Source organism: Cyprinodon tularosa, unplaced genomic scaffold (assembly GCF_016077235.1).
Source record: "Cyprinodon tularosa strain WSP-4 unplaced genomic scaffold, ASM1607723v1 ctg73, whole genome shotgun sequence".
Classification (NCBI taxonomy): domain Eukaryota; kingdom Metazoa; phylum Chordata; class Actinopteri; order Cyprinodontiformes; family Cyprinodontidae; genus Cyprinodon; species Cyprinodon tularosa.
The window spans coordinates 1,404,042-1,420,207 of NW_024039485.1; the positions used below are offsets into that span (position 1 = coordinate 1,404,042).

Below are 16,166 nucleotides of genomic sequence, written 5' to 3' on the forward strand. Positions count from 1 at the left end.
GACTTTCCAGTGTAAAACTATGTTTAACACGTTCATTTTGTTTTTTAAGTTTTCAAGATTTTGACTTTATAAACCCAAATCTATGCAAAGATGCATTATTGTGATGTTATTACTATGGTATAACCGTATATAGGATTTGCTTACTCTAACAGTCAAAAGAGAAAAAGAAATGAGACCGATCATTAGAAAACACCTGTTACTTTATTAAACATCTGAAAATACATAATCTTAGATCTTGTAAAATATATCTTTTATAAGTAAATCTGAATAATAATTAAAACTGTTAAGTCTTTTTATTATCACATCTAAAGGGATAGTTTGCTGAGATGAAGAAACCTCTTCATGAGCACTGGGTGAGTTAGTTTTTTATAATCTTTTCAGCACAAATGGCACCAAATCCACTAGTGTGAGAGTCCAAAACTTTAAACCCTCTACCTGCAGAACACGTAGCATCATAAACAGTAGTTTTTTGTGTTCCAGTGAACACCACAGTATTGCTTTGCTCTGTTTAACTAAAAATGGTGGTCAGAGGGAGAGTTTTCAGACAGAAGGCTGACCTGAAATAATGTAATTACATTTATCAGTCAGTAGATCTAAGTCACAGAAACATGATGAATTAGTGCATTTGTAGTTATGACTTGTAGACTGTAAACTTAACACTGAGGTATCACATCCTGTTCTCTGACAGAGCACTCATTTCAGCAGAATAAATAAAACTTTCCTTTACAGATGTGACTGTCTGCAAACTTAAAGCTGATTAAAAGCCTCTTCCGCATAAATACAAATATCCTCTAAAACAAACATAATTGTCACTAAATAAGTACACTTCCTGTGTGTCCGTTATTTTTTTATACAGTTGCATAGTTTACTGGAAAAGAAAACTGGCGAATCAGATTTAAGGTGACTGATGCAGCTTTGTACCACAAGGTTGACGTCCCATAATTCCTGTGTGCAGCAAAGTGTTAAAAAACAAGTTTTTAATTCAAGGCCTGCAGCTCGGCCGGTGTCGGTCCAGGAGGAGGAGGAGGAAATTCAGTAGACCCAGCTGACTGGAACCCACTGCGGCTCCACAAATAATCGCTCCACGGTGTCTTGAAGCTTGTCGAATGCCTTGTCCAGATTGTCATTGACTATAATCAGGTCAAAGTAGTGGCTGTACGCCCGACGGATCCTGGCGCTCTCATCTATGGTCTTCTTCAAATCGTTCTCCTACATCAAAACAGGGAATCCGGTTATGCTATGATAGCAGAAGCTGCTGCTCAGGAGAAGCAATGATGTCATCAAAATAGGTAAACCAGTTTGTAATGATTACCGTGAGTATTTTGGTAGTGAGGCCAGCATCGACCACAGCTTTGTGCATTTCTCTTAGTGTGTCCAGCTCAGGAGCAGCAATAAAAACCACGAACGGCATGAACTCCGCAGTCCTCAACACTTTTAGGGCCTGTGCATAAACTGTGATGTCATTACTAAAGCCTCAGGGCCACACAGCTCTGCGTGCTGAAGGTAGGCTGATTTACCTGTGGGTTCACGTCCAGGATGCATGTGCGGCCAGCCCGCACCACCTCGTGGATGGAGTCAATCTTGGTGCCGTAGAGGTTCCAGTCGTACTCTCCGTGCTCCAGGTATCTGCTCTCCTTGATGTCCCGCTCCATCTCTTCCCGAGTCACGAAACAATAGTTTTGTCCGTCTTTCTCCTCTTCTCTGGGATGGCGCGACGTGACTAAAGCCAGGAAAGTTTAGGAAAGCAATCAAAGCAGAAGCCTTCATTCTCTGTTAAGTTTCTAGTTTATGTAATTCATTGGGATTTTACTGTAAATCATCAGAACAATTGTAATCCAGGTTAGACTGGCACACTCACAGGGCACAGTGGCTCCATATCTAAGAGGATTCATGACTACAAGGCGGTTCTTCAGACTCCTCCTTCCCACCCCCTGGGCTCCAATCAGAACTAGCGTTTTCCTTCGAAATGGGGGCATCTTAGCGACTTCCTCGTAGATCTGCAGCTCATAACGGTCAAACTCTGCTCAAGGCAATGCACAGGCTGAATGAGGACTGTATCATCTCAGACAAATTCAAATGGAAAAAAAAGAAAAACACCAGAAACAATAGTGAGAAACTGTGGTGAAACACACCTGCGTTCTTTGAAGTGAGGTACATCATTTTCTTCTTCTTTTTCTTCGAGGTCAGAGTCCCACAGAGCATTCCTGAAGCACATGCCACCACATGTTAGTGCAAATAGTTTACAAATGAATCCATTAGAGAAACTCAGCAATGATGTCTGGTAGGGCTGGGCGATAAACTGCTGTTTTTTCTGTGTGCACTGGTGGCTGGTATTTCCTTCCCCTTTAAGACACTGCAGTATATGGGGAATCACATGACTCAAACGATCCAGTCAGAAGCGTAAACAAAGAGATTGGCGGATGAGCCCAGTGAAGAAGCGTCTAACACAGCTGTAAAAAAAAATTATATAATTTAATCCTGTGAAGCTGAGTGAAAGCAGAGATGAAGCTGAGCCAGCAGAGAAGAAGTCGAGAGCGTGTAGGCAAGCCGGTTGTAAAAGAGGGTGTGCAAGTTTAAACGGTGCACATTGTTCTCACTGCATGTTCAGTTCCGTGGCACCAAAATTACGCCACAGATGTTGAGCAAAAGAACGCAAAATGCAAAGTTTGTCTGAAAACTGGGGGGACAACCCAAAGTAACACATCCAATCTCCATCATTACAGCACAGCCACGCTGTTGAGTTCAAAGATGTGCAAAAGGCTGCATTACCTTTGAGAAAAAATGTTTGCAAGAGAGGAAATATATTTCTCCTGTTCAATAAGACATAAGTGAATGTTTAAAGCTAAATGGGTACAAGACTTTAATATTACATTTAGAGGTAATATGTTAGGTGATTTATTATAATAGGAAAATTACAATTAAAAATCAGTTGTATTTCCTGCACATGCCTTTATTTCTGATAGAGGAGCTGGAGCAATTATCGTTATTGAGGTAAAACTGCCCAATTTATTGTGATACTGATTTGAGGTCATATCGCCCAGCCCTAATGTCTGGTATGATGGGGAAACTGGGGAGGTGCCGACCTGTACCAGCGGTGTCCCAGTCTCTCCTCACAAAAGCTTTCCTCTTCTCCTCCAAGACCTGACTAGGAATCAGGCCAGTGGCTCCACCAACAACTTTGCGTGCCTTTGTGGGAAAAAAAAAAAAAAAAAAAACCCGTTATCAAACATCTGACTCAAGAAGACAATAACAACTATGACAGAATTTCACTGAATCTTGATTTACAGAACTTGTTATAAGCCCTGGATGGTAGGAAACCCAGGCGATAATGCTACCTCTTCAATTTATTTATTCCTTTGAATACAACACTTCAGCACACAAAAATATAATGGAAATGTGTCTACACAAAAGAAACTATGCAGACTGTTCAATTTCTTAAATTTGTTTTTGACTACAGAACACTGAAAATCAATATCAATCTATGGAAAGAATATATTTCTATAACGAGCAGAGTTTATATGGACTAAATGAACTAAGGAGGGAAGGAAAAAACAGAAGGAAGCAAGGAATGAAGGGCGCAAGTATAGGTGGAAAGAGGGGAGCCCTGCCCTCCTCACTGACCAGAAGTGGTGCTGACTGACAAAGACAAATTTCTGACTGGGAATTTGGGGTAAAATAAATTTAAAAATTTTATTTTTTATTTTGGCATAAATGTTTGAAGCAGCTAATCACAGAATGGATTTACAAAAACACCTTTTCCTCCAATTTACTCATGTTTCTCTATGTTTAATGACTAAGTATAGTAATATAGCATCCTGGAACATCCCAAATCATGTTAATGTCAGAGTTTAAATCGAGCTGGACATAGAACTCGATGGTAGACCCTTGACTGGACAAATTTCACAGGAATTTCCAGATTATTTAGGTCTAATTATTTCAAATTGAATGAAGTCAGCTTTATTTGAGTTGGATAGGGATGGCTCTAAAATTGGTTAATTCTCATTAATTTCCAATTAAAGACGATCTGATTTCCATTCCTCCCCCTGCTACAATGTTAAACTGGAACAATAATAGGATAATAGGCCTAATTTCACAACCACCAAAATGTTTTCGTACTTTTAGTCCATGGCTGAAGACAGGAACGCTACGAAAAATCTGAAAAGCTCAGAAGCCTATCAGTTCTTACATAGCCACAAAGTCAGCTGAGTGCTGGTACACAAATGCAGCAGTTAAGTGAAAATGAAAGCATATGTTTAACCAATCAGAGGCTGGGATGGTGCTTAAGGAAGATGGAGACTGCGCTCTTATGGTGGGAAAACTCCCTCTGTTGATTCATGGCACTTTTTGTCCCCATTTTTCTTGTAGACACACGCACACAGAGACACAAACGAACAAATACAAGCCAGAGATGTGCAGATCACCTCAGACAACAGCCACAGCTACTTTAGTCAACAAGGCAGGCTATGCTCATCATGATTGCATTGATCTTACTGGATCTGGTTAATGTTCTTAATTCTGGTATGACTGGTCTCGTTGTTTAACTGTGTTTTACATGAGGAAGGGGGCAGCTTATGCAGATGGAGAAGACGTGACTCTCTGAGTTACCTCAATATAGAGTTGCCGTCTTCAACCATAACTCAGACTACAAACTCTGCAAGACGCTCCACAGAGTTCTTAGTAGAAAGCACCAAAAAGGTGGTGCCTATAGTACTTAGAAAGCACTTCCTAATTACATGTGAAAACAATTTAAGAAAAGTTTCTGTAATCCAAGTTTCAATCTTGCACATGAATATGAAATCCCATTACTTTAAGCTGAGCTTGCAAGCGGATAAAATCTCACTGCAGAGGAGGTCTGCGACTGACTAGAACTTGTCTGAGAATGTAAAGGTCAGAGAGAAAAGCAGGATTATTTTTATAAAGGAGTGGCCATGTGCTCCTTTATAAACCAGCCCATGACTCCAGCAGATGTTAATAATTATTTTTGACCCACCTGCCACCAGTTGGGGTCTTCCTTATTGACCACATGAAGTATGTCTCCTTTGGCAAAGGCCAGGCCTGCCTCTTTACAGGGGATCAGGTTATCTGTGGCAGGGTTGTAGCTAAAGTATGGCTTCAAATAAACCTAAAAGTTAGAATAAAGTGTAAAGTTAAAAAGTAGAAATGAAACAGGACATATTTGACATAAGAAAAATCACACTGCTGGCTTGTCGGTTTTTTTTTTTTTCCTAATACAGTCTTTGTTTTACAACAGATGGACAAACGCCTTACAAAGAGCTCTAATTTTTAAAAATTAGTCTACTGAATATTTTCCCAGAATTCAGAGTAAATTTTGGGAAATGCATGGTGTAATGAGTTAGACCTGAGATTATCACTTTCGGTTCGTTTCTTTTTTGATTTTCTAGAGTCTAGCAAGACCTAGAAATGACTTCTTATCCTTCGCAGACTAAATGTGTCTGCACCATCGTTGCTCATCTGTTCTTCGATTTATTTAGATCAGAGTATCATGTGGTGATTTTTCAAGATCTTTTCAGCTTACTTTATGTTGTCAGATGTTTGCTACTTCACTAATTTCTTTAATTTATTACCTCCCATCTAATTACCTAAAACATTCTTTCAAGGCTTTAAAAAGTTAAACCGCACAGCAATCTCTTGGGAAAATACTTTCTCTCAGCAGCACTGTATCTCAAAAAGAAGAGCTCAAATAAATCTGACGGAGCATTAAATAATGTTTTCTGCTAGCCAGACTAGAAACCTAGAAATATCCACAGCGGAGGGATTACAGGTGGTTTCTGGCAGAGAGGTCAGCGTGTTACATAACCTTACACACTACTGCCAGTGTCAGCTGCTGCCGTGCCTGTTACAGTAAGGACCGGAGGGGTTCCAGTGGTCACAGTGCCCTAGTTAGTATGTAGAGTGTTATTAATAGGTCCTTGTGGACTCGGTTTTCAAGCGCCTGGCATTCTGAACAGCCAGGCAGGCTGCTCCCGGCCCGCTCCTCGACAGTTTCTCCTTATCTCCAGTGAGAATCTCTCAAAGCATTACAGTCTGTGGTTGGGTTAGGTGTATATGAGGGGATACATTTTTAAATAATCAATATGGAGTGTTGGATTCGGCTGCATGTGGCATTCCCTCCCCACCTCACCTGTGGGGGTGCCGGCGTGTCTCTGTAGCTGGGCAGGACCTTGAGTGTGACGCTCCCACTGCAGTTTTTCAGGATCTCCTGGAGCTCCTGGGGGTTGCTGCCCACTGCCTGACCGTTGACCTCTTGGATGATGTCCCCCGTGTGCAGCATGCCCTGTCTATCGATGGAGCTGCCATGCAGGATCCGCGTGATCACCATCTCCTGGTTAACCACGCGGAATGTAACTCCCTGGAAGAGAGCACGAGCTGCTCAGGGGTTCACATCTACAAGCAGTAAATTAGACGTGTGGCTCATCTCAGAGTTGGACCAGCTGAACGGAGGCACGATAAATCAGAAAACATGTGGAGAGTATGGCTATTAAGCTCACCAAAGGCTCCCCGGCCTTTTTCTGAATACCGATCACCCTCACAGCATCAGCCGGCATCAGGGAACTTGGCGAAAGGTTGCTGTTAGCCGAGGCGTTGTGCACTTCGTAGGATTTAACAGCCACTCTGTCATGAGCTTCTATTAAAGACTGAAACGGGACGAAAGGGAAAAATAAAGACCACAGTAAACGGTTTAACTACTCCGATCAATGGTTACTTCATCCAATAAGAAATAATCAACCACTCCTACACCAAGCATAACTAAAGAGTGAATCATTTTCTAAGCACATCTTGTTTTTGACAGGACTGAATGATGACCTACTAAAGGAAGACATGACTCACTATTATTGCTTCCCTTATAGCAATAAAATGAAACCAGCATAATTTAGAGCAGCAATTATGCAAACCTAATGGAAGATCTTCCTGCTCTACTCTATACAATTAGTCCATCCTTTAAACCTTGTTTGAAACTATTGCTAATTACTTAGTTTCATTTTAAAAGTTTAAAGACATATGCTGTTACCCTACCTACAGGACATTGTTTAGCATGTAATGCTGTGAAACTCAAAATATATTATATCTCCAATAGACCAGTTTGAGAAAAAGACCCCAAAAAAGCTTTAAATATCACTCTTTCACATGTTAGAAAAAAAGGGCTTTGTAAGTAAACCCTTAGCACAAATAGGATTACAGTCTTCAGACCCTGAAATGAGGCTCCTGCAGGATTCTGGCGAGCTCAACGGCGGCCGGGTCTTGTTCTCCGAGGTTGTTGAGAGAATCCAAGATCTCTGTGACCAGCTGAACGTTGTCGTCCCCCACCGCTTCGAGCTTGACTTCCTCCAGACGCTCGTGGGCCTAAATCCATAAAACACCAGAAATAAAAATATGGGAGAATCCCAATATCTTCATATGCTGATATATTGCCATTTAAAAACACCATATCAATCTCTTTTACTAATGAAATATTGCTATATGTCATCGTTATGCTACGAAATCCCCGAAAATTCACAAGATTTTGCCATATTTTTATATGTTGATATATTGACGCGGTATCGATCTATTTTACTAACAAAATCTCACAAGAATTTGCAAAATATCACGAGAGTTAGTAACAGAACGATGAAATTTCACGAGATTTTGAAAGTAAAATAGATCGATACCGCATTTTTAATAATCAATTTGATATCAGCATATGAAAATATATTTGAGTATATTATTTTTCAAAGTGTCAAAAAGGGATAACAAAACTGCTATTTTCAATGACTACTTCTTTTTGTCCAGCTTTAACATGGGTATCGTGTCGGTTATCGGCTACATGAGTTTTAAAATATCGGCATATCGGATATCAGCCAAAATCCCAATATCGTGCATCCCTAGTTTGTTATGTACAAAAGCAAAGAACAGACATATTAAATTGTTATCTTGAAATACTTTGTTAGTATTGATTTCAAAATGTAGGGGAAAAAATTATTTTTTTACAAAAAGTTAAAATGTTGGATAGTTATTTCCAATTATTATTATGGTGTTGTGTGTCCAGTCAGCTTTCTTATTGACGTGAACACCCAGGTATTTGAAACTCCCCACAGTTTCTATGTTTCTATGAGTAACAGTCGACTAATCTCAGATATCAGAAATCTTCTTTTTAGTTTAGCTTTTGTATCAACTTTACAAAAACAATAACCAGAGATTCCTCTTCCTTTAAACCACATTAGGGCTGCAACTAAGGGTGCTCCGATTGATCGGTCACCGATCGTTATCGGCCGATAAAGGCTTTAAATAGTTTGATCGGCGGTTTCTATAAAGGCCGATCAGATGGGCCAATGAGACGCACTACTTGTTGAATTCACTCATCCGATTCCTATAGGGGCGCTGTAGTTGCTCTGCATCGCTATGCGACTGGAAGTGGGGAAGAAGAAGAAAACGGACGGTCTGTTTTCTTGTGGTGAGGCAAGTTTGGAAGCGACTGGCACCGAGCCCCCAGAGAAAGTACCACGAGCTGGCTCCTTAAACGCTATGTATGCTGCGTTGTTGGATAAGGACAGGGAACATGGTGGCGGTGACATCAGCAGCTCAACATCATCGCAGATGAACCTGTACCTATCAGAGCCAGTCATCCCACGGAGCGGACAGCCGCTTGTTTTTTGGCGAGACAATAAAAGTCGTTTCCCCGCTCTCGCACAAGCAGCCCACGCCTACCTCTGTGCTCCGTGCACAAGTGTAGATAGTGAGCAACTTCTTAGCACAGCAGGGAATATTGTAGATGAGAAGAGGAAAAAGCTGTCTGCCAAAAATGCAGAGATGCTTATATTTCTAAAGAAAAATCTGCCATTGATGCTTAACAAGTAAGCTTTAAGAGAAATGGCTTCACTAATCTCTATTCCTCTTCTTTCTTTCTCATTGACTCATGTTTTCCATGCTGTGCACTTTAAATGTGTGTAGATTTAAAGGAGCTAAAAGAACATTTAAAGTTAGCATTTGTTTGAAATTTACAAAACTTTATTACTACTGAAAAATGTCTGCAGTGATTAGAAGGACATTTTAGACTTTGAGCTAGGACAAAAAGCCAGAATTACTGATATATTATCTAAAGATGTGTGACTGTTCCGTCATGGCTTCTATTTTCAGTTAATTACCGCAGGACAAGCCTAAAATACATACCTTATGCCTTTTTATCATGGCATCCCAAAACATTTGATTTTGTTTTCTTTGTTCTGCACTTTAAGTTTGTGTAAATTAACAATGACAGATTTTTTGTATCTTATTTAGAAGTAAGGCTTATTTGTTAAGCTCTAAGCTGTTTAAGATGTTTCTAAGGAAGTCAAATGTTGAACATTTCCTGTTAATAAAAGTATACAGTTGACAATTCACAATACATTATCTTCTGTTAATTTTAATACCTATACATTTTTGTTAAGACTATTAAAATTGAATACATTACATGATAAATAGAAGGCTTCAGATAGACCCAGTGATCGGTCACCGGTGATCGGTATCAACCAATACTGCTTTCAGCAATCGGTGATCGGCCCCAAAAATCCTGATCGGAGCACCCTTAGCTGCAACTAATGATTATTTTGCTAATGGATTGATCAGTTTTTTTGATTATTAATCACATAGCCAAAGGTTCCTTAAAGAACACTTTTTACAGAATTTAATCTAGTAAAACTAAAACTTTTACTGCATAGAGCATATTGACAGATGAAAAAGTGTTTTTAGTCTAAAATGCAAAATATTTATAGATTTTTTTTTTTACATAGCTGGTATAGCTTCTGCTCTAAGTGGGTTTCTCTGTCAATGTTTTGAGGTTTCTACACTACAGTTAATGATTAATCGATTAGTCTATTAGCTTACAATTATTTCAATAATCGATTAATCACCATTAATGGTTTCAGCCCTACGTGACATATGGAATCACTGTAGGCGTTAGGATTGTGCTTCACCTTAGCAAGAGAAAGGACGATGGGGCTCTCCATGATTCCTTTGAGGAAGATGAGGTCAATATCTTTGGCTGCAGTTCCTGATGGGATGTCTTTAAGGTTGTCAAGAACCTGCTGCATAGCTGCTGAAGAACAAAGATGTCTCACATGAACCAGAACAACAGAATGTTGGCTTAGAATGGAATGACTTGAATAACAGAAATAGCCATTTAGTGTGCTTTCTTTTTGGGCTTACCTGAACCCAAATTTGCATTGGCTACAGTCATGTTGTTCATTCCTCAGCTCAGGATGGTCCAACTCTCCGTCTAAAGCTGCCCAACTGCCCGTTTACAGAAACCGGAGCAAATGGAGAGCTGAGGGATGAAGGAAACCCGACAAGTCAGAATAGTTTATGGTAAGATAACTATGATATGCAAACCATAATCTGACATTAACCAAGCTGACATGTTGTACTAAACACAGATACAAGTGAAATAATGAGAGCAAGTTTAAGAGCACGAAAATACCATTTTCTTTTGTATTTTCTGTGAAATGACAAAGATGACAATTGAATGAGGACTGATGGTTGTTTCTTCCCTTTGGTTAAAGGTTGCACCAGTCCCTTACACACAACAGAGGCCTTCTGTCCTCACATTCTCTCCAAACAAATTTACAACCTTTTTAGTAAGGAGTTGCAGTTGTAGATGTGCTGAATTTTAACTGTATAGCAACTATGTACACTTCTAAAACATAATAAAAGCAGCTTTCCTTGTGTATTGTTAAAACAAAACCAGCTTGGTGTTCCAACACAAGCTGCAGGACCTTACATGTGTTGTGTGTTTAAATCATCACAGCAACAGGCTCTGTGAGACACAAAAAAACAAGCATCTGCCTTTAACAAAAAGCGGAAATAAAAACAATCCAGTAAATATAATCAGTTCTTTGAAATTGTGCTTTTGAATATTTAATGCAGATTAAAATGATAAACAACTTCAATTTCTGACAAAGTCACTTAAAGTAAATTACATAAACAGCCCTTACCTATAAATACGGAAACTAAAACATTTCAGTCCTAATTTAAAAGAGATGCAACTTAAAGTCTTCTCTTTGGGACGGTTGTTTCTGCCTTTTTTATAATGAACTATGATGAGGAGTATTGTGTGCAGTAGTAATCTTCCTATGTGCTCTGACTTGTCTGAAATGTTTTGCAAACAAAAGAGGGCCTTACTAAACACTAAACATTATGTTCTCTAACAGCTTCATCTGGTAAGTAAAAGCTGCTATTAAGGTGACTTGTTTTTTTTCTCAACTTAACACATTGATATGTATGGAAAAAAAGAGGACTAGAAGAAATAATCAGACCTTTCAAAAATCTGGTTAGCCTCTCCGGTCATCCGTTTTTGGATCGTTTTGCCAAGAAGAGAAAAAAAAATGACACAAGAGGTATAACTGATTTATATAGACATATTTATACACCAACCTCCACTAATAAACAAATAGTGCTGCTGAATGTACCATCACAGTGTGAGATGTTATATTTTACATGATCCTTCCAATCAAACTGCCTCCAGTCTTTGTTTACAGCAGCATTAATAAAGAGAACAGCTATAGCTTTAAGAGTAGTTTTAATCAATAGGTAGTGCTGCCAATACCAATTTTTCTCCTTGTTAAACGTCCAATATGCCTTTTTTTTTAAAAGGGATTGAATAGGCCATTTAAGTAGTTCTTTATATTTTTTTCTTTTTAAAAAAGAAACAGAAATATAGAAGCTGAAACCTTGATAAAGGTTACCTTAAATCCAACAAACAAAAAAATAGAGCAAAGATAAATCAAGGAATCACAACATTCTTTCCGCTGTACATGTCTCCAATATTGATTCAACTCAGAAATGTCCAAGATTCATGCATTTACTAACTAAATATATCAAGAGTTCTTAGTTTTTATATATTTGAGAAGAGAAAATATATTCTTTAAAAAAAAAAATCTGTAGGCCTATTTGACTAGATCATAAATCAGAGTCAGTTAAGGGTAAACGCTGGGCGAATGTTTTAGTAGTAGTACCAAGTCTTAAGTTTCTCATGGGGAATATCGGCGCTCAGTTCTTTAGGGTTTGTGAGAGAAAAGAAGCAGCTCATGAGTTTTAAAATGTCACCATGTCTCAATCATTACATGTCAGGAGGAAAAGGAGAAGGAAGAGGCTGCTGCTTTACTAATTTTAGCAGGGTAGCACTCAGATGGGTGATGTAGAGGAAAATATTACAATCTTGATCCAAAGTTAAAGATAAACATGGAGATTGAAAACAAACCTAATAAAAACAATAATAATCGTAGAGGCACATTAGGATCATAGTAACAGTCGACTAATCTCAGATATCAGAAATCTTCTTTTTAGTTTACGGATTAGGCCCACTGAAAAAAATTACAAAGTTAACTGATTTTTAAACTTTATTTCTTTATAATATAAGAAAAAAGTGAGAATTCAGACTTTTTTCTCAGAATTATGACCTTTTTCTCTGAATTATGACTTTAATCTCAGAATTATGACTTTTTCTCAGAATTATGACTGAATTCTGACAGCTAACAAACATGTTATCATCAAGTCGTAGCCATGGCTGTTTTAAAGACTAAAGTAGCTCTCTTCTTTTAATCACCTTCTGCTCTTCCATTAATGCAATAGCATCACCGGGGACCCCTTGGGCACGTATAAAGTCACCTAATTCCATCATTTTCCACCAATGTGTCACTGGCCCACTAAAACAACTCACATACTGGTCAGTGAAGCTGAGTGCTCCTACATCTCTTCCTTCATGGTGCCCATCTACATTAAGAACCAACATTCTGAGATTAAAGTCAGAATTCTGTGGGGGGAAAAAAGTCAGAATTCTTAATTTGATCCCCTATTAAACTGAAATAATATTTAAAAACCAGTTAACTTTTTTTTCACCAGACGCCCTAATCCTCTTTCGTAGATTGCAGTTTTCTGCACTGTAAAAAAACAAGTTATGTATAGATGCCAGACCTTTCTGAATGTTTGATTTCAATATTTGAATTTGATCGCAATTTTACCAAAATTAAAAATCCCAAAGTATCTTTTTAAAAGCATCATGCAACACATCGAGTTAAATGCATAAAAGTAACCATACAGGGAGTAAAGTCATTCAAACATTTGAAACTGATTGAAATATTCAGCATAGTCTTCAGCCTGAGCATGCTCCTCCAGAGAGTACCCGTGCTGTGGAAGACGTCCTGCCTCGTTCCGGTGCCAAAGACGTCGCGCCCTAGCGACCCTCAGGACTACAGACCGGTAGCACTGACGTCCCATATCATGAAGACCTTTGAGAGGCTAGTCCTGGAGCAGCTAAGGCCCATGGTCAGGCCCTTCACTGATCCACTACAGTTCGCCTACCAGCCCCGCCTGGGAGTTGAGGACAGCATCATCTTCCTGCTGAACAGAGTCTACAATCACCTGGACAAGCCGGCGAGCACAGTGAGAATCATGTTCTTTGACTTCTCCAGCGCCTTCAACACCATCCGCCCGGCTCTACTAGGTGAGAAGATGACTGCGATGCAGGTGGAGGCCCCCATCGTGTCCTGGATTGTTGATTACCTGACGGGCAGACCACAGTATGTACGCCTACAGAACTGTGTGTCTGACAGGGTGGTCAGCAACACTGGGGCGCCTCAGGGGACTGTCCTCTCCCCCTTCCTCTTCACCCTTTTCACCTCGGACTTCAGCTATTGCTCTGAGTCCTGCCACCTTCAGAAGTTTTCTGATGACTCAGCAATTGTTGGCTGCATTGAAAAGGGTGAGGGGAGTGAATACAGGACTGTGGTGGGCAACTTTGTCACTTGGAGTGAGCTGAACCACCTGCAGCTCAATGTGACAAAGACTAAGGAGCTCATAGTGGATCTGAGGAGGACAAAAACACCTGTGATCCCTGTTTCCATCCAGGGGGTTCCTGTTGACACTGTGGAAGAGTATAAGTACCTGGGAGTGTACTTTAACAATAAGTTGGACTGGACTAGAAACACCGAGGCGGTCTACAAAAAGGGCCAAAGCCGACTATTCTTCCTGAGGAGGCTGAAGTCCTTTAACATCTGTGGGACCATCCTGAGGATGTTTTATGAGTCTGTTGTTGCTAGCACGCTCTTCTTTGCTGTCACATGCTGGGGCAGTGGGCTGAGGGTCGCTGAAAACAACAGACTGAACAAACCGATCAGGAGGGCCGGTGATGTTGTGGGGGAGCAGCTGGACACCCTGACCACCGTGGCAGAGAGGAGGATGCTGTCCAGGTTTCAGTCCATCTTATACAATGACTCACATCCTCTCCACGACACCCTGGTCCAGCAGACAAGCTCCTTCAGCAGAAGACTCCTCCTACCCAGATGCACCACAGAGCGCCACAGGAATTCATTCCTACCTGTGGTCATCAACCTATATAACGCCTCCCTCATGTGATTCAGCCCCCTCTGTAATTTACATTTATGCACTACTTTTGCACGCCACGTATCACCTTACTTGGATTTATTCACTTTAATTGGACTTTTCACTCTATTTGGATTTAGGTTTTTACATATACATAGATATACGTACAGATATATACATAGAAGAGCTATATGTGTATATATATTTTATCTCTTTTTATTCTTATTTTTTATCTTTATTATATTGTATAGTTGGATTTGTGTATATATCATGTAAAACTGTAACTAGAGCGTGTAACAAAAGTTATTTCCCTCTGGGATTATTAAAGTATTTCTGATTCTGATTCATACTGCCTTCTTCAGAGCTCCGCTGTCAAAGCTACACGTGTTTTTCGCTGCTACGATAAGTAGCCTCTGCTGGCTAGCGGAAGGAAAAACTATCACATTAACAATAATGTCCGAACATTTCATGCAACTTTGATTTTGTATGTGTAAAACTAAGTGATGTCAGGTGTTCAGCTGTGTTATTTTAAACAGTGACTCCGTTTAAATGTGCAGCCCACATGTGTGCAGGTAAATTAGCAATGCTAACTAGTAAAAAAAACTGCTGGGCTAAGCGAAGTGAAATGTATCTCAATGTGACAAATTAAACGGTTAGGTGAACATTAAAATGGAAATAGGAGAGTTAGACCAGCTATGTTCGAGAGGTATTTATCGTTTCCAGGCAGTTAGCAGCGAGGTAAAATTAGCTGTTATCCTGCTAGCGTACAGCTAGCTAGTTAGGCGCTTTAACGGTTTCTCCACGTTAGCCGGATTGATTAAAACTAGCAGCAAATTTAAGGATGAGACACCTAATGTCTATTATTTCTAATGGGTTGTGACTTACTCGATGTACTGAGGTCGACGGGCGGCCGGTCAGGCTTCCATGATTTCCTTTATTTCCGATCTCTCAGGTAGCAGTGACCGCTGATTCATTCCCAGCCTGTCTCTGTCTTCTTCTTCTTCTTCTTATGAGATTTTATGGCGGTTGGCAAACTTGTGAAATGTGCATTACCGCCACCAACTGATATGGAGTAAAGCAAGGAAACAGGAAACGATTCACCCCCCCCAAAAAAAAAAAAAAAAAAAAAAAAAAAAAAAATACAATAAAATAACCTGTGTAACTTAAACCCACATAATACTAAATTATACTAAATTACATTTGCCCGTATAATTTTAATTTACTCTAGGTCATCGTACCTCTGCCAGTTTCTGATGGTCCCATTGGTCTTTCCATCATGCTTCCAACCATCTCCCAGTTCATATCTTTAACATCCAGATATTTTTCTGCAGCCTTCACTATTATTTTGATTTTTTCTGTTTTTTTTGTCGTCTGAGCAGTACAATTAATCACTTCCACCATGAAAAGAACAAAATTTGTCTTTTTAACAATTAGTGAGTCTTCATCAATTTTTGGAGATTTCTCTAGAGGTTTGAAATTTGCCGTGTGTTGAACTGTAGGTTTGGGTTTTTCTGACTGAGATGGGATCCTTTTTGCAGCTTCAGCATAAGTTATTCCAAGCTCAAATTTCATTTTTTTTATTTCTTCAGACCTTTTGCTTGCTTCACAGCCGCGATAAGCAGCAGTATGTTCTCCACCACAATTACAGCATTTTATTTTAGCTTCTTTTCCACATTTACCATATTCATGTTCTCCTGCACACCTTCCACACCTCTGTTTCCCTTTACAAACTGCTGCAATGTGTCCGAATTTTTGACATTTGAAACATCTCAATGGTGGTGGATTGTAGATTTTGACATTGTAACTGATGTAACCGA

General features: G+C 39.6%; 1 protein-coding gene across 2 annotated transcripts; it reads right to left on the reverse strand.

Moving 5' to 3' along the window:
* Positions 1-179: 179 nt before the first annotated feature.
* mpp6a (membrane protein, palmitoylated 6a (MAGUK p55 subfamily member 6)) lies at positions 180-15,347 on the reverse strand. 2 transcript variants are annotated; one of them, XM_038269488.1, is made up of 13 exons: positions 15,235-15,347; positions 10,180-10,297; positions 9,948-10,066; positions 7,210-7,362; positions 6,510-6,656; positions 6,143-6,370; positions 4,991-5,122; positions 3,084-3,186; positions 2,133-2,204; positions 1,859-2,020; positions 1,518-1,720; positions 1,313-1,441; positions 180-1,209 (listed from the first exon to the last, which is right to left on the reverse strand). In XM_038269488.1, the coding sequence occupies exons 2-13, from the start codon at positions 10,217-10,219 to the stop codon at positions 1,033-1,035; spliced, it is 1,665 nt and encodes a 554-aa protein (XP_038125416.1). In that variant the 5' UTR covers positions 10,220-10,297; positions 15,235-15,347; the 3' UTR covers positions 180-1,032. The 2 variants fall into 2 exon arrangements, with proteins under 2 accessions (XP_038125416.1, XP_038125415.1); XM_038269487.1 differs by having other exon boundaries at positions 9,948-10,069.
* Positions 15,348-16,166: the final 819 nt, after the last annotated feature.